Source organism: Lissotriton helveticus, chromosome 5_1 (assembly GCF_964261635.1).
Source record: "Lissotriton helveticus chromosome 5_1, aLisHel1.1, whole genome shotgun sequence".
NCBI lineage: Eukaryota > Metazoa > Chordata > Amphibia > Caudata > Salamandridae > Lissotriton > Lissotriton helveticus.
The window spans coordinates 1,219,417,775-1,219,436,539 of record NC_136065.1 but is presented as its reverse complement, the minus strand read 5'-3'; the positions used below and the strand labels follow the sequence as shown (position 1 = coordinate 1,219,436,539).

General features: G+C 52.5%; 1 protein-coding gene across 2 annotated transcripts in view; it reads right to left on the bottom strand.

The window, feature by feature from the left end:
• Positions 1-18,765, bottom strand: part of WDR11 (WD repeat domain 11) — a 677,364-nt gene that overhangs the window by 561,075 nt on the left and 97,524 nt on the right. For both annotated transcript variants that reach the window (XM_078643933.1, XM_078643932.1), the window contains exons 5-6: positions 10,216-10,402; positions 8,284-8,449 (exon numbers count right to left, since the gene is read on the bottom strand). In XM_078643933.1, the coding sequence (XP_078500059.1) occupies positions 8,284-8,449; positions 10,216-10,402 (353 nt within the window). The remainder of the gene's footprint in view (positions 1-8,283; positions 8,450-10,215; positions 10,403-18,765) is intronic.

Here is an 18,765-nt window from a genome sequence, read left to right as displayed (position 1 = left end):
CAGGGGACGCACACTAATTAAATCAAATCAATTTGTGCTTGCTCCGTACATCGCAGAATGAAACTGAAGTGACACAGCATATGCCGGCCAATTAAGAGGCACCATAGTAGAGTGACAATGATGCCAATGAATGGTACGCAATGGGCAGGCTCCAAACCCTTTGCTGTAAACACCACCCTCGCACAGCGCATGCGCTGTGGAGGCGAGACCTACAAATATGTCTATAGATCGGAAGTCCCCTCTGGGTTTGGACCAAAGGGTCCTACCTGGCCCAGCCGAGGTGGACTTTGGTCGCCAGGGCTGTACCACTGTACATACTGTATCTCTATTAGAAGCTGAGCACTTGCGCAGACAATCTGAACAAAATAAATTACCAGTATTTGTACGGTCAGATCACTAATTTTTGCATCACTTGACTAAGCTGATAACTCTCTCAAACATCACTAGAGAGGAGTTTGCTTTTTATGTAATGTAATAATTTTAATTAAACAAGTAAACTATTTAAGAAATACCTGTTCAGAAAGGTATTTGTCATCGCTGTATTCTGTTATATGAAAAGTTGGTTAGCTATACCCCGACAACTCGGGACGGATAAATAGGCCTGGCCTGCTCGAGGTATTCTCAATGCCCCCAGCATCAAATCAGTTAACCTGGCAGTGGAGTGGCAGGCTCAGACTCTACATAAGAAGGTGTAGAGAAAATAAGCATTTCTGGATACCCGGTCCTGCATTGGTAACTATCACCAATAATAGCCATTGTGGCTGGGCAGCAAATAAACTTGGATTTAGAGCAGACCTTCTGGTCTTGTTTCTTCACTACACGATGACGATTCCAGAATTTTCGTTTCTCTGATAATGGCAGATTGCGTTTCGGGAGACGTTGTAAAATTATTCAGTGGATGGCTCCTTTAAAGAAATAACATTCTTGGAGCAGAGGAGATCTTTAAGTGCGATTTGAATTATGGGGGCTGCGATGACAGCGGAAGGAGGCTGCAAGTGCCAGGCTCTGCTTCTACAGTTCATTTCAATTTGTCGTTTTCCTCTTATTACCAAGAAATTGATTAAACACAAAATGTGAACGTCTACATTTCCTATTTTCAGTAGCACTGTTTTGCTGTAACCCCCTAGGGAAAGACTAAAGGCCCGTTTGCTGTTCTCTTTCTGGCCCCCCTCTAGTACAACAGCGCAGTTTTCCCAGATGATAACTGCATTGCTTTTATTGCATCAGTGGCTGGAATTTGTTTTCAGCATACATTTATTGCTGAGTAATTGATTGATGAAGACGGCTTTAGGTCGCATATGGCATCAAACACACCGCAGCCGTGTGGCGGCCAGTCCCAGGCGTCCCTGGGATGTGCAGTGCTCCATCGGAAGAGCGGACCAGGGACCCATTAGTGCCTAAAGAATAAACCGCGCTTCAAGGTCAGATTTCCACACAAGCATTTTAGAGTTTACATTGCTATGTATGGATGTTTTGATACAGTTCCTTAGGGTCAACATCACAAAATATATTGTATGTATATCTACGATGAATCTGTGCAAGAGCAGCTGACCGACGAGGGCGTACGAACTGCGTGGTTTGGAATATGTAAACCTGACTTTTCCAATAGGCCCCCCTCACACAGATTCAGTGCTACTTCCTTCACTGGTGGCAGCATACCATAGGGGTGATATGCACGCTCGAAAACCTGTACAGCATTACAGTCGCATCCTGTAATACCTGGCTCGTCTGCCTTACCCACTGTGGTCTTGTGCTTATCACTCGTGTCTACCGTTAAGTTACTGGACTGGCCAGCAGATCTGTGTTCGAGGCCGATGGGCACAAGGTCACCTTTGAATCAGGGAGGAAGCATGCATTCGTACCAGACCCGGCAGGAATGGATGCTTTTGTCTCTTGTCCAGTGTCCTTCAACAAGTAAATATGCACAGTCTGCTGCTCTGTATATCTTGCGTCATGATATCCAAGTGATAGGACGTGTCTTTTCAATGTGGAGAAGGTCAGGCAAGTTTAAGCCTTGCACAGTTTTAGCTTACACTGTAAATAAGTCAGCCAGTCTAAACTATAGGTTTTAAAGCCTTGCCTGCCCTGACTTAGAATTTTGTGTTTTGAGTGTGAATTGGCGAAATCAGGAAAACAACTTCCTCTTCAGTTACTGTGAGTTGTGTAATTCTGCTGATATAAATTATAAAACAGAGATGTTACATTGTATCTTGGTTCTAAATAGATATTAACTTCTCAGCGCAGCAGTAGGCATTTTATCGACTTCGGGAGGATAAAAGGCCAAGTCGGATTAGGTAGAATTCTAAGCCATGGCCTACATGTTCCACTGAGATCTTTTGCAGTGGGTGCTTCACGCACAGTTATCTTGGGCATATGCATTAGCTCGGTCTTGGCCAGACAGTGATCTGCAGGCCCTGGCCTTTGCTTTGCTGAAAACTGATTTACAAATAAACATGTTTTGCATAAGGAGGGGCTAATAGGCAAGGGAGCAACATGTATCCTAGGGTTAAGGGGAAAGGGGAAAGGGCAAGGTGGCAGCCGTGAAAGAAATAGAATGTTAGTCACATCGTGAGCAGCAGACTCCCACTAATTAAATCAACTCAGTTTGTGCTTGGTCCATGCGCCAAAAAATTACACGGAAGTGGCATCGAGCAAATGATGGTCAGTTAGGATGAGGCACAGAAGAGTGACAACGATGCCAAGGAATGGCAAGCAAAGGCGGGCTCCAAGCCCTGTACGGTAAACAACGCACTCGCAAGCACAGGCGAGACCTAAAAAGAAAGAGGAGTGTCTCCATATAGGAATTGGGTACTAGAAATCCCACTGTGTGGACTTTGTTTCTCAGCATGCCAAGATATAAGGGAGCAACAACATGTACATAATTCAAGGAAAAGCAAACAACCGGCCTTGCACACCTTTGGTGGAATGTAAATGTAAATGTATAGGCATTTATATAGCGCACTACTTACCCGTAGGGTCCCAAGGCGCTTCGACCGCTGCGAAACCCTTCCTGGCTTCCCTGAGAGATGGTCCCTTAATGGGTATCTCCAGGGTGAGACCAGGCATCCCCGGCGGTCTGGTGGGGCCGTTAGTGAAGATGAGGCAAGCTAATGCCCAGAGTTGCCGAGTGTGATCGCTGATCAGAGTGGGCACCGAGGCGAGAGAATTATCGAGTCCGCTGACCCTGGTCCAGAAACCTGCCGCGCCGGGAATCGAACCCTGGTCCCGGGCCGTCCTCTGCTCTCGGGTCTGCCGCCTCTAACCAGTGAGCCACACTACAATGTACTTCAGAGATCTTTGCCTTCCAAATGCTGCAACCCCCAACAGCTAACCCTCTTTAAAAACTCGCCGGACATCAGCACCTACGCGAAGAGAAGGAATGCCACGTTCCACAATGTAACGAGAGAGGGATGTGAAAGGTTTCCTGCAGGGAGGACAGAGTGAGATGTAAAACATCTCAAAGTTAGAAGTGAGGGAGTGGCGAGGTTTCCCTAACCTAGAAAGGGGTGAGCAGGAGGGATCTGAGAGTAAGAGAGGTATCCAGAGCTAAGAAGTGAGGGAGTAGAGCACAGAAAAGAAGGAGGAGGCCACTGCATGCAAAGACCCCTGGCCTTCTTGCAGGGTTTGCAGCCACTGCATGAACGCCCAACAGTCTAAGATGATAGTTCACAAAGTTGTCGTTTCATACTAAACCACAGCTAGTTTGGACGTTCATAGCAAAGAGTGTCATCATCGTGCAGCCCAGTATCCAGTTTAAGATGGCGTGTCATTTGGAGGATTCCTTTCAAAGATAGTATACCAGGAGTAAACCAATCAGCCTACCCACTGGCAAGCAGGAAGTGAATCCTGAGACACACAACAAACCTCATGACAGATTGGTAGCATCCCAAACTGAAGTTTCACCAAAACAAGGCGGAAGATTCAACCGTGCGGCATGCCCCTTTACACCCCTGTACTCTACCTGACAACAGTACCAGAGAAATGCATTGTAGAAAGGAGGAAAGCCAGTACCGCTGACCAAAAACCTTTGGGCCAAAGGGTATGGATGCATGTGGTATTTACATAGCACGAACCGAAGTCCAGCACAAAGCCAACCAGTGGTAGCTGGGTTGTGGACTGTTAATTTGCTTTGTGCAATGTTCTTGAAGGAGGTGAGTCTTCAATTCTTTCCTAAAGCAGAGTGGTGCTGAGGCGCTCCTGATGGCTACCAGGATGTTATTACAGATCCTGGCCTGCTGCTTTGTTTTTAGTTGTTTACACTTCTATTTTCTGCAGTCCGTGGGTGTCCTGGCTTCAGGTGTGCTGAGAACAACCATAGATGGTGAGCTTGTCTGCAAGATAAGCGTGGGCGCTGGTTGTGATGACTTCGTAAAAGAACGGGTCCGGCAGATAATAATCAGGCATGACCAACACATGAGCAACAATAAAAGAAAGCCACCGAAGAGGAAGGAAAGGATTCTTGTCCCTGACCCCAAATACCTAAGAAGGAGCCAAGCAAAAACGAGGTCATCCAAACACAGTCACAGCCTCCAGACACAAAAGTAAGAGCCTTGAAAGGAAACGTGCACACTTCAAGGAAAGTAAGCAAGGTGTTGGAAAATGAGCCATCCGGTACAGCATGTAGAGCCAGCCAACCCCTGAAGAAAGAAAGCTGCACTAAGCCAGATTGACTGCAAACCAAACAGAAAAATAAGAAAACAGCCATCATTTCAGAAAACGGCAAAGGCACCAAGTGAACACATGGCAATAGAATATCGGAAATCCTGACCATCAAGGACAGTGGCAAACAGCCGTCCGCTGAAGTGAAAACAGAGCACAAGAGCACTGAATTTGAAACTACTTTCTCACTGTCGTGCCCAAATAGCCAAATGTAACCCGAATTACGCTTCCATCTCAGAGTGAAGGTAATGTTAGACAGAAGTGAAAAAGCAAAGAAAAAAGGCAAGCAACAAGCTAACATGGGCACCCCCTCACGAATATGCCTCCTTACATCACATGCCTTTTCTGCGCATGCAATTACAACGTAGTCGTTACAACGACCACGTTGTAACAACGCATACCATTACCCCGCAAGTCGTAACATCGACTTGCTCTAGGGAGGGGGGGGCACTGGATGTTGGAATAGTATAATTTACAATTCCAACTTCAGTATGTGGGGAAGGAGTCGGATTTTAAATCCAACACATTCTGTCCTCTCCGCAAGTCGTTGTTATGACTTGCGGTGTAATGGTATGCGTTGTTACAAAGTGGCCGTTGTAACAACCACGTTGTAATTACATGCGTTGAAAAGGATTCATGGTAAGCGCTGTTTACCCCACTCACACACCAATAGGACCTTCTAATTAACTCCAAACAAGAATGGATCATACTTTAAAGGTGTAAGAAATTGAGTTAATAATTGAGGGGGGTGAAACCCTATTCAAGCAGGAACCACAGTCCTTGTCAGGGGGAGGCATAAGCAAACACCAAATTAAGCTGCGCTCAATCCTTTGGTAGCTTGGCACAGAGCAGTCAGGCTTAACTTAGAGGCAATGTGCAAAGCATGTATGCTGCACTTCAAACAGTAAAAATGTGAAAACACAGGACAAGAAAAATCCCACACCAATCTAGAAAAATAGAGTCAGTTTTAATAAATAAATCAAGACCAAAATCTAATCAGTAGAACTGAAAAAAATGCAATTTTAGAGATTTCAGTGAATATAGCGCAAACAAGCACAAAGCTCCAACTGAAGTCATCTGGTTGCACAAGAACGGGACAAAGTGACAAGTTCAGGCCATTCACAATGGAGCGCGAGCAGACTGCAAGGATCCAGCTAGACCCGCTGAACAAGAGTACCTTAAATCCTGGTTGCGAAGAGTTGTAGAGTCCTGCATTGAGGAGGCGTGACACAGAGTCGGTTTTGAAGAAGCTGCAGGGCTTGAGATATGGAGTCCTGCACCATCATCAAAGCGGCCGTCATCAAGAGGGTTGCAATGGAAGGATCTGTGTCAAGGATGGATTGCAAAGCGACAGTTCTGATGAGGCTGCAGGCTGTGATGCAAAGTCCTTGCACCAGGAAAGTACAAGTGGCTGAGACGATGTGTCAGTTCTGCTCACAGTTGCACTGCACAGCAGAGGATATGCGTTGGTTCTGCTGGATCCACAGATGGGCTGGCAGAGCACCTTCAGGCCCACTTCAAAGGGTCTAGGGCTGGGCTGTCACCACTTGGCAGGGAAGGACTCACAGATGACAGAGTCCGTGTTCTGGGTTCAAGGTTTTTGGAGCCTTCTGTCCCTAAGGCTCTAGTCAGGAGGCAAGTCAACTAGCCCCTGGAGTCAATCTAGGGTCCTGGGTTCAACAGTTGCAGGTCCGGTACTGGCCACCAGCCTATTCACAGACAATCACAGAGTTTTGACTAAGTTCCCATTAAAGTATCCTTAAGAGCTTCATTGAACGGAAGCTACGGCTCAAATGTGGCTGGCAAAGCTGGCAAAACCTGAGTTAGGACACTGCTCTTGACTTCAACTGAAAGCAGTTGTGGGTCCAGGACTTCAGTTGCTCATTTAATTATTACAGCAAAGAAAACACTCTCTCACACTGGGGGCCCAAGAGGCAAATTCAACTCTGAATCACGGGAAGCATCAAATCCACTAACCTTCTGTAAATGCATATAAAAGCTTCCATCATCATCCTCATCCTCATCTTTACGTGGTGGCAAGCTCTGATGGGAGTCGGAATCAAGAAGATGGTGAAGCATCTGAGGGCGCCTCTGCAGTAGTGGTAGCATAAGACCAGATTCAAGCAACATGGCAATCAGGTGCGCTCTAATAGGCGCGACCTCCCGCGGGGTTTGGAGATCAAACTTGATGCTGGATTTTCCTCTGGTGTCAGAGTTGAAAGGGTGGAAGTCTGCATCGGAGTCAGTGTTGGAAGAGATCCAAAGATATGCAATATTGCCTTCCTAAAGGCCTTCCCTGCTGGGGCTTCGTCGATGGCCCACACAACTTCTCTTTTGACAGAAAGCAGCGGGATGGGGTCAAGTCTTGCTTCACTTTTCTAAGCTCGCACTTTGCCTTCACTTACCAGAGGATTTTGACCCCCAAGATATCTTAGTGTGGGAGAGGGCTCAAGAGTGCGAGCACGTCTTACACAAGGCACGTGAGTTTGTCCTGTGTTCGATGATGTACAAATTAACTTCTCAGTCCTGGATCGCCTTCGGGTGCCTGAGAACGTACTCATCGCACAACCTTGGAGTTATGGCTGACCCCAAGCACCAAAGACACACCTAATGTGCATCCATGACCAATATGTGCATCCATGACCAATATGTGCATCCATGACCAATATGTTTTCTGCAGTTATGACATAGTTTAAACTTTATAGTTTTAGGAGGGGGATTGTTCTCTTGCATAGCAGACTTCATTTTGGGGTTGTTGAAAATCAAATATAGGTGGGAACGGAGCTCCAGAGCCCTGCTGAAAGGAACAAAGGAATGGACGTCAGAGTGCAGGGTGGCCCTCATATGTGCCTCTGCTCCATCACTTTCGAGGTGGAGAGAAGCCTGGGTAAAACATAGCCTACACAGACCAGAAAGTGTCACCTCGTGGTGAGCGAGAGCACCGATATGAAAAGGTTTGAGATCTAGTCAGGCACCTGAAGATTATTCTGAAGGTGAGGAATCTGTAGTTAGAAGTATCCATCATAAATTAGTTTCAACTTCTATCTTGGGTAGAGGAAAATCTAACACCACCAGAGCGCTGCACAGTCACATTAAGTGAGAACATTTCTTTCTGAGACAGACGTGGGGCCCATTCAATAACAACGTCAGACTACTATCCACAGGCATTAAACGAGGCATGATAGAAATCTCTCCGAGTCTCCTAGGAAGAGAAGGTGCAAAACGCTACATCCTATAATATACTATAATGGAGTGAGTAAAGGATCCAGAAGAGCTTTAAGGAATTTGTGATTACCCCATCAGTACTAACTCCAGAGCCAAGTCTAATAACCAAGCCTGAAACTACAACTTAATACACAATCCTTAGTAGTAGTAACTGACACCAACTACAATGTCAAACCATGCGGAATTCCCTTGTACAGGCAGGTACCTTGTGTTAAGAGGCTCTGAAAGGCTCAGCATGACTGGAGAACACGTTACTTCATTGTGATCTAAGCGGGTGCATGTCAGGCCTCTGTGCACTCTGATACTGTGACACTTGTTGCACATGGTGAACAGAATACATAAAGACTGACGAGGCACACAAACCCGTTACATATGAATAAGAAAAATACTTTTTGCTACCTGTATGAATGGCACGCCTGTCCTCTCGATCGCGACCACGCCCACCGTCTGGTTCACCTCCAGGTCCAGGATGAGGATCTCTCTTGGGTACAGGAGCAGCATGTGGTTTCTCCGGGAGGGCAGGTAGGAGAGCTGGAGGCAGTCATTGAGCGTGACAGACTCTGTGCTGCAAAACAACAATCCAAACATATCTGAGGCTCTAGTGAATTTGGGGAAGATGCTTTCCAATTTCAAGGTCTTAAGCAGGTATTCTTGCAATTATGAAACATAGTTTAAAATTCGTGCACCTCACATTTGAAACTTTTATGTACGATACTGGAATAGTTTTGGCTCATTGGAATAAATCTCACATAAAATGTCAAAAGTTGACTTTAAATGTTGAATGAAATGAACTTGCATCCATATATTGCATCAGAAGTGCTTTCCAATTCATTGAGTTACTCCACCAACAGCCGTGGATTTATATCTCAATGATTTCAAGCCTCAGCAGGTCATTCTTCAGGAGAATAAACATTAGCATTTCAGAATGTCGGTTCAGCAAAACTGTAGCCGATACTTTAAATCTTTAAGCATGGTAAATTAACAAAGCTGCAGCAATGGATACGAAGCGAAACATTTACCACTGGAGCTCCTCCAGCCTTAAACCTGGCATCTCACCTGTCTCAGCGCCCTTCACACATGAGTATCTTGCTGCATTACCTCGCAGTACCCTTTTGGCATTCCGTCTGAATTTATGGGTAGCTGTTCCAGAAACGACTTCCTTAAATGAAAGATTACCTGTCCACTCTATCATAAAGATTATAGGGCAGCAGCATTCCCAAAGTCTGAATCAAATAATTTCCGGAAGAATGTCAAAAGCATCAGCTCTGAATGTTCGCAAATCAGTGCAAATTCATTACCAGCCACAACACAGATAGTAAGTATTACTACAGTCATGTCCGCAATGTCCTACCAATGCCAGCGTGTTCATGGAAGGGAGTGGGTAAATAACATCACCTTCATTGTTACTGGGAAGCCTCTCGAGTGTAACCATCCACAAAAATGAGCCAATCTAATGAGTGGTAAATCATGACAGAGCCTTCCTGCGCGAGTCCCCCCGAGGACGAGTCTGAGGAAATGAAGCTCCTATCACAACTGGAATGACTTCTGGCCACTGCCAGCAGGGGCCATTCTCAGACGAGTGACCCAAAGCTCGACCACCGCTGGATTCTTTTCATCCTGTGGCTTCTGTGCCTCTGAAGCACAAAGGATACCCGAAGCAGGCTAAGAGAAATATCTGTTCAAACTCGAAAATGCCTTGAAAATAAGACTTCCTGTTCGGAAACCGACTGGTGGACTCACTCACTAAACCACACCTCACATGTGGCAGCGTGGTCATTAAGGCTGTACGGATTAACAGCCGTGTAACATTACTTTTCTAACTTTTAATGGCTACTTTAAGAAAAATGTACTACACTGCATGACAGTTTTTTTTGCCAGCGGAGGATGGAGATGCCTGCGGACTAACGAGCTCAACCTGCACTTTAGCAATCACTAACTCGATTGTTCTTTCAACCACAGGAACCAATCAAGGCTGAGAACATTGCATTTGTATTGTAAAGCGCACACTCACACAGAAGGGCCTCTTGGCGCAGAGTAACAGATGGTCATTCTCATCCACCTCATTTTATCGACCTCAGAAGGAGGGACCCGCCGGGATATGAACCTGTGACCTTGAGGTCAAACACAGGCCCCTACAGTGACCGCATTAGTCCATTAAACCACCAGACCCGGCTGAACAAAGCCTGCCCCTTTGCAAGTGTCCGTAAAGGAAGAAGCAGCTCTCCAACCACACCAACATATTATACATATACCAGAAAAGCATTCTGCAGTTTACAAAGCACACTTGTGTGGCACCTTTTCACTCGCTTACACACAGCATGCTCTCTTTACCTGGGCTTCTCGTTGGTGATGAGGATCTTGACCTTGTGCAGGGCCTTCTTGGGCCCGGTGGCCACCACCTGCTTGGTATGAGCCGGGCTGCAGTGTGGGCTGGAGATGTAGACCTTCCTCCCAGAGTTCGCCGGGGCTTTGGACGGAGAGAAGTCGGAGACGAATACGATCCCTTCGCTGGTGAGCACTATATGCAAACAAAAGAAGACATGCTAAGGTTGCTGATTGCACGTATGTCATCAGATCAATTTATTACCAAACTAAACATACACCACCCAGCCCAGAGAATCTCCGCACTGATCAAGATGATAGCCAAGTGTTAGCCCTGTCACCTTGGTATTTGTGAGGGATGAGCCTTGGAGGGGTGTGGTGGGGAGCAAAACACTGTCACCTTGGAGCTGAGTTGGCCTACGAGTCTGGGGTAGCACCAGGGACAAGAAGGCAGAGATGGTTGGGACATCGTCTATTTTGAGGGCCTGGTGCTTTCTGGTGGCATGCCCCACACATACTGGGTATGGCATTGAAAACGGCATCCTGCGTGTGGTGCAGCCATCTCAGAAGTCGAAAGACAACTTCTCTGGCCCAACAATCTTGTTATACGCATTAGCAGCATCTTTTAGGTCTCGCCTACGCAGCATGCAAGCACTGCTTAGGAGAGGACCTTTTGCAATCGCTCAGGACTTTTGCTTAAACGTGTGCATGTTTTGCATTGGTTTCTATTGGCACTCGGGCACGTTTGATGTTTCCCTTGTGGGAGCGAGCAGCGGCACCATCTGTTTTCAATTATCTTGCTCACGCTTTCAAAGCATATGGCGCTGCTGCTCGCTCCCGCAAGGGAAACGCCAAACATGCACAAGTGCCAATAGAAACAAATGGCGCTCGCTACTCCTGTCTGTGGTTTAATGTCGAGCATTTATCAGCAATACGGCACTTTCTGAACACTCTTATTAGAGTGATGTGACCAGAAAGCGCTCACCCGACGCAAACTTTGACAACTGTTTTCTTTTTGCTGGGACTCCGACTCCGTATAGCACCAACAGAGGACCCAGATTGTACAATTGATGTATTTTTATTAGAAATGTAGTTAGACCTGTGTTGCTTTAACCTCACAAATGGGTCAGCTGAGCGTGCCAGTGCTTTAAAGCAATACGGGTAATTTATGAAGGTGACCAAAAGTATGGTCAGAATTAAAAAAAATGTAGATAATATTGGCAAGTACAAAGCCGTGTGGATTAGAGCAGTCCTCCACCGGCCGAGTGTCTTCTCAGCCCTCGTCCTGGCGACCTGCCCCTTTTAATGCTTGTGCTTTTGTCGAGGCGGAGCATGGCCTTGCTCGTATCCGTTTTAGGCGGCGCACCAGTGGCCGCTCGTTTGCTCTGCTGTAGTGCCCAACTCCTGCTGCCTCCGCTGTACCAGGCACTCCAGTAGGTGGGGCGCTGCTTCCTCACTTTGATCAGAAACCAGCCGTGTGGATTCGAGCAGTCCTCCATCGGCCGGTTGCCTTCTCCACACTTGTTCCATTCAGCCACTACCTGCCTCGTTAAATCTGGAGACTACTGATCACGCAGGCATGGCGTGCTTCCTCTCTGGTCCGCGCGCCATGCCCGCTCCTCCACAGCGCTTTGGTGTCTAGGTCCTGCTGCCTCTGCCATATCTTGATGCCACCAGACACTCTCCCTCAGGCCGGCTGAGGCATCCTGCCCGCAGCAGAGCACTTGGGAAAAGTGGAGGGACCTGGCTCTCATAGGCACTGCTCCCTAGAACACTCCCTCCCAGGTTTCCACAGCTCCACACTCCTGCTGGTCAGCTGCGATACCGGGTACTGGCGGTGCACTCTCTGGTATTCATTTCAGACATAACATGCAGATCACTCGACGACCGCCCACAGGTAAATTTAAAAAGTCCTCTCAAAATATTTCAGCACGGGGGCGTGGCCAAGGGCGTTAAGATGGCGGCCGCACTCTAAGAGTGCTCCAGACCCCCCATCCGTCATCCGCCCTGTATCCGCCCGCAACAGCTACCATTTGCGGACAGCCCCGACATCCCTGCACTCTCCTCCCTGTTGTGCACTCACCGGCGGAGTTGGGGGCCTTCCTGGGATCTGGGGGCACCCCCGCGGGCTCAGCTCCTCCTGGCCGCGCGGCCCACAAGATGGCGGCCCCCGGCGGAGAGGATGGAGTGGCCTGACCGTGCGCACCGCCTCCGGAGATTCCTGCCTGCTCGCTGACCCGCGGGCCTCCGACGCTTTTCCCTGCGGCTCCCCTGCCTGCCGCCACCGCGCCGCCCTGCCTGACCTGAGGGTGCGGCGCGGTTCCTGGGTGCGGCGTTGAGTTGGTGGCCCCGGGGGCACCCTGCGAGGACTGTCGGCCTGTGAGACCCTCCCGAGGAAGTGGGCCCCGGACTCCTTGTCTGCGTGCAGCCGGGCCCCCCCCGCAGATTCCCGGATCCTGCAGCCGCTGCCGTTTTTAACGGCGAAACAGTGACCTGTGCAGGCTGTGTGGGGCTCCTCTCGGCCGTGTGCAACACAGGAGGGCTGAGAGGCCTGGGAGCCCCCACGTACGTTCCACGCGGCCCCCCAGAGGCCCTCCGATTGTGCCGCCCGAGCCCTGTGGAGCCCTGGAGGGCTGACCTAGAGGCTGACATCCCACTGCAGCTCCGACGGACCCCGCCTCCCAGCTCCCGGTGACCGGAGCTGCTACACGGAGGTGAGCGGGGGCCTGAGGCGGGGCGTGGGGCTTCCTGGGGGCCTCGCCTACGAACTGCTCGGCTGGGCGCTCTGGATATCTGTGACGAGGGCTTCCCCTGCCCCACCACTGCCTGGTCCCCATCGCCCGCTCGCCTGCTGCACTCCACCCCCGCAGACACTGGCCCACTGCAGCGGCAGACTGAGGGCCCCTCCACCCCCTTGACCCGGCGATCTACGTGCCCCGCTGGCCCTCCCGAGAACGGAACTTTCCTGCCCGGGGACCTAGGGCCGGCCCACCTGCCTTCCGCTGCTGCTCTCGAGCCATCAATGCCCCGTCCCCGGGACTGGGGCGGCGTGTGGGCCTGCGAGGGGCGCTGACTACCGCGGACTGCTCTGTTAGGGCCCCGCCCCGCCTCCCTGGGACTTCCTGGACCTGCGGATTCCTGGTACCCCATCCCTCCGCTACCTAGCCCAAAACTTGGCTCGGCTTTCCTCCCCCGCTGCCCTCCTCCCCCGGGGGCTCTGACCTAGCAGGCGCGATGGACTGGTGGGCCACCGCTCCTCTCAGCCTCGTGTCCCACGGGCCCCCTGGCATCCTACGGACTGTGATCTCCTCCCGGGACCCCGTCCCGTCCTGCTCTCGGCCGCACCGGGATCTGTCAGCTGGAACTGCCTCTGCCTGGGCCGGGCCCGGGGAGCGCCTCGCCCACTTGCTACTGCGGTCCTCACATCATCGCTGCCTCGCCTCTGGGGCTGGGGCGACGGGTGGGCCTATGATGGGCGTTGGAGCCGATGGACTGTTCTACTGCGGCCCAACCCCGCTTCCCTGAGCCTGCCTGAACCTGCGATTACCAGGTCTGCCGTGACGCCGCCAGTTTCCAGTTGCCCGGTTCCTCGGAGACGCCTCGAAGCTCATCCCTCCAGGGAGACCTATCGAAGCGGCAGCACCCTCCTGCGCAGTCCCCCGACTCACTGCGATCATGGGCAGTGGACGGACCATGCAGACCCCGGTCCCCCCGTCCCAGATGCGGTTGGACCAATTCACCAGGTCGGACCACGACTCCAACGCCGCCGCTCCCGCCTTTGCCAGGAGCTGAAGGGGGTTACCTATCTACGATCCTCCAGGCGATCAGCGCCTCCCAGACGTCTGTTGAGAATAAAATTGGGGAGGTGAAGGTGGATGTGGCCCTCGTCCGTCAGGACCTCCGGAACGCTACGGCGCGCATCACCGAAGCAGAGTCTCGTATCTCCACGGCAGAGGATGACCTGACCACCCTGAAGGCTCAGGTGGCCCGCCTCCAGACACTGACATCGGACCTTCATCACCGAGCGGAGGACGCTGAAAACCGGGCTCGCAGGAATAACTTGCGCCTGCTGGGCTTTCCGGAGGTAGTGGAGAGGGGCCCCACCGCCGTCTTCCTTGAAACCTGGATTCGCTCCTGGATGCCGGCGGAGAAGCTTTCCCCCTGGTTCGCGATAGAGCGTGGCCACCGATCCCTGGCGCCCAAGCCGCCCCCCCGGAGCCCCGGCTCGGCCCTTCATCCTGCGTATTTCCAACTCCCGGGACCGCAATGCCATCTTGGGGGCGGCCAAAGGTCTGGGCCCCCTTTTCTTCCAGAACTCTAAAATAATGATTTTTCCGGACTATTCCAGGGAGGTCCAGTCCCAACGCCGATCATACGATGAGGTCAAGCAAAAGCTCAGGGTGCTGGGACTGCGGTAGGGCCTCCTCTTCCCAGCCTGCCTGAAAGTCCTCTTCCAAGACAAATCCTTCTTCTACGATACTCTGCAGGAGGCCTGGACTTGGCTCACAGAGTAACGCCCCCTCCTTCCAGGGCGAACTCTGTCGCCTCTCCGGGGGGACGTGTCCCGCTCCACTACCGAGGTGCCGTACTGGATCCCGAAGGCGAGGCCGCCGCCGGCAGAGGGCCTCCCCCTCGCCGAGGGAGGGGTCCCGGTGGTCCCCCTCCCTACTCCTGGATCGGGGCACCCCCCTCAACTGCGTCCTCCTCCATGGTGGTCATCAATCGAACATCTGATTCGAGAGTGGGCCTGCGTAAGACCAGATCGGACTCAGACTTATCTGGCAGCCCTGTGATCCGGAACACCCCAGAGGCGGTGGAAGCCTAAACCAAAACCACTCGATATCCGCTCATTGTTGCCTGAACCTGGGCGAATGGGCCTGCCTCGACCGAACGTCAGAGCCCCATTTGGTGCCCGGTGGGCTGGAAGCCAGAGGGGGTTCCCTTGGGAGGCGGGGACCCGGGCTGTCTGCGTGTTCTGACTCAGTGCTTTAGCTCTGCCCTTTTTCTTACTCCTGCTATCGTCTCCTTCTGTCATCTGTTGGGCTGTTGCTTGTACCTTGCAATGCACTTACCGGTGCAGCCGTTTTGTTTAAAGCTGTTGGCATTCATCCGGCACTCTGGAGGGGCTTTCCTCCCTAGCAGACTCTTGTTTCGTACCACTGCTCCCAACTAACCGTTTTCAGTTTAGTGCCTTCCCCTAGCGTTTTTTTTTTCTTTGGGTGATTTGACTTTGGGGCGACAGATGCTTACTGTTTCGAAGTGAAGGGTGGGGGAAGTTGGGGGGTGCTTGGGAGGGAGGAGCCCGTTGGCTTTTGTGGGTTTGTTGTTTTTAGCCGCCTACGGGCCGCTTCCTCATGTAACTCTGTTTGGCCGCTCCGCGGCCTATGTTGAAGCCGCCTCCGGGTGGCCTTTTGCAGCTCCTTATCTTGACGAATTGCGGTGGGCAGATTCACTCCAGACATCTACCCCTTACCACCTCATGTCCCTGCGGATTTGGGTGCCTCGGGGCTGCCGCGGGGGGTGGCCGTGGGCAGTTGCCCCCTCCCCCTTGCTCCCTACCTGGACCTCTGGTGCTCCTGCCTCGCTGTCATGCCTCCATGCCCTTCCCCAGCTTTGGCGCGGCGGCGTGCACCCTCTCTCCCCCTGGGTGTGCCCCCCCGTGGGCCCCGCGCTCCCCCGCACCCCCCCGCGCCCCCCCGCACCCCCTCCCCCCTCATGGCGTACACACTGATTAAACCCCTACACGTCCTCTCCTGGAACGTCAACGGTCTTCTCGACCGTATCAAACGCACGGCCGTTCTTCGGGAGGCCCACCGCCACGCGGCAGACATTCTCCTTCTCCAGGAGACCCATCTCTTGGGGAGGCAATGCAACTTCCTGGCCCGGTACGGCTTTGCGACGGTCTGGCACTCCGGGTTTATGCGCGGCTCCAGAGGAGTGGCCATTCTGCTCCGGAGAGGGCTCCCCTGTACCCTGCTTAAGGCTTACACCGATCCCCAGGGGCGTTACGTGGTAATATCTGGCATGGTGGAGGGATGCCCTCTGAACGTCCTGAACCTCTATATCCCGCCCACCCTCCAATCCCTGAAGCTTCGGTGCCTCACTCACGTTATTTCCTCCTTCCAGTGCGGCCTCACGGTGGTGGGTGGGGACTTTAACGCCGTCCTGCAGCCCCAACGGGACACGACGGTTACCCCATCTGCGGCCCGAATCTCGTCTGCCGCGGCCCTAGTGAGCTGGGCCTCTGCTTTAGGGCTCTGCGACGTATGGTGGGTCTGGCACCCCGGCACGGCGCAATACACCCACACGTCAGCCTCCCACCATACCCACTCCCGCATTGACCTTCTCCTGCTCCCAGCTACCGACTGCCATATGGTTTCGGGCGTAACTATCCTGCCCAGGGGTCTGTCTGACTACTCCCCTGTCTCCCTCCGACGCGGCTTCGCCCCGACTGGTCCGCGACCGGTATGGCGTCTCAATGCATGGTTCCTGCAGGACCCCGCACTAGGTGGACACGCTCGAGCAAGAGCTCGCCCAGTATTTTTCCTTCAACGAGGGCTCGGTTCCCTCGCCGGCCACCCTATGGGAGGCCGGCAAGGCTGTTATTCGCGGGTGGACCGGCTGGCCCGACTTGTGGATTTGGAATCCCGAGCTGCCCGACTAGAGGCTGAGCAGGCCCTTGAAGGCCGTGACGACCCCACTCGACAATTGGTGCTGCTTCGGGAGGAGATCGGACAGATCTCACTGGACTCGGCCCAAACGCTGTGGTGTTCGTCGGTGGGGGGGTGTATGGGTGGGGCGACAGGAACGGCAAGCTCCTCCACAACTTGGTCTCCTACCCAACGGTCCACCGCATTATTCCGGAAGTCCGCGCCCTGGATGGCACCCCTCAGGTAACCTCTGCGGCCATAGCTGCCACCTTTGCGGATTTCTACGCTCGCCTCTACGCAGTGCGACCGGCTGACGCATCCTTAACTACCCTCCTGGGTGGGGCTGATGTCCGTCTCCCATCTCTGGCTCCGGAAACCGCAGAGGCCCTGAAGAAGCCCCTCACGCTGGACTAAGTCCGGGAGGCTAACCCCCTCCTCCACTCCGGTAAGACACCTGGCCCAGACGGGTTTCCACAGGAGTACTACGCAACCTTCCGAGACACCCTAGCCCCCGACTACTGGGCCTGTTTCCACATGTAGTGGAGGTTGGCTCCTTCCCCCTGAATCAGACTTGGCCACGATTGTGGTCATCCCGAAGACCCGACCGCCCTCCACGAACTGTGCGGACTTTCGTCCAATATTCCTGATTAATACTGAAATCAAGCTCTTTGCCACGGTATTGGCCCAGAGGCTCAAACCCCATCTACAGGATCTGGTCCTCCTGGACCAATGCGGTTTTATGCCGGCCAGAGGTACTTGCCACTGTATCCGCGGCCTTCATCTGGCCTTAGCCCACCGTGCCCGCCTGTTCCCATATTTGGCCCTCCTCTTCCTCGACTTTGATAAGGCCTTTGACACGGTGGGATGGGCATATTTACAAGACGTGCTCGAGGCGATGGGCTTTGGCCCGCTGTTCCGCCGGTACATAGGGATCCTGTATGTCAACCCTAGGGCCCGGGTGCTGGTCAACGGGGCGCTCTTGGGAGGCATTCCCGATCTGTAGAGGCACGTGCCAGGGGTGTCCCCTTTCCCCACTCCTGTTTGAGCTAGCGATGGAGCCCCTCGGCCACGCTCATTCGACCAGACCCCCTCGTCCGGGGTTGGGCCTGGAACGAAAGTCACGTAGACAAAATAGCCCTCTATGCTGACGACGTGCTACTGTATCTAGCGGACCCGGCGACTTCGGGCCCCAAACGCCTTCACATCCTCATGGAGTTCGAGAGGGTCTCTGGCCTCCACCTTAATGCGGTCAAGTCCACCCTAAATCCACTACATCCTTCCCTGGACTGCTATGATTGGCAGTCGTGAATCCCCCTCAGGCACCACTCGGTTAAATACCTGGGGATATGGGTGGCCCTCCTGCCAGAGCTGGAATGGGCACTGAATATCACCCCCCTGGTGACTCAGATGCGGTCTGACCTTAAAAAATGGCAAACCCTCCCCCTAAACTCCCTGGGGCGCAGCGCGTTATTTAAAATGATGGTCCTCCCCCGCTTTCTGTATATCCTGCAAAACGTCTCCATTTCCCTCCCTCGTTCCTGGTTCCGCGAACTTGACGGGGCTCTGTCCCGCTTCCTTTGGGGTGGCGGCAGACCGCGAATCTCCCTGGCACATAGTCGCATTCCCTCCTTTGACGGGGGTTTAGGGGTGACTTACCTATATCTCTACCACCTTGCCACAAAACTGATAGTTATACACGATTGGTACGCGTGCGGCTGGTCTGACCCAGTGTACCGTGTGGAACTCGAGGAAACTGACTTCTCTCAGATCCAGGCGTTCCTATACGGCAGCCCGGTGCCACGAACAATGGCACCCATCACTAGGACGGTCCTCATGGCCTGGCGAGCCACCCTGAACCACACGGATTGGGACCATAAACTCACTCACTCGCCAGACGCCACTCTGGCAC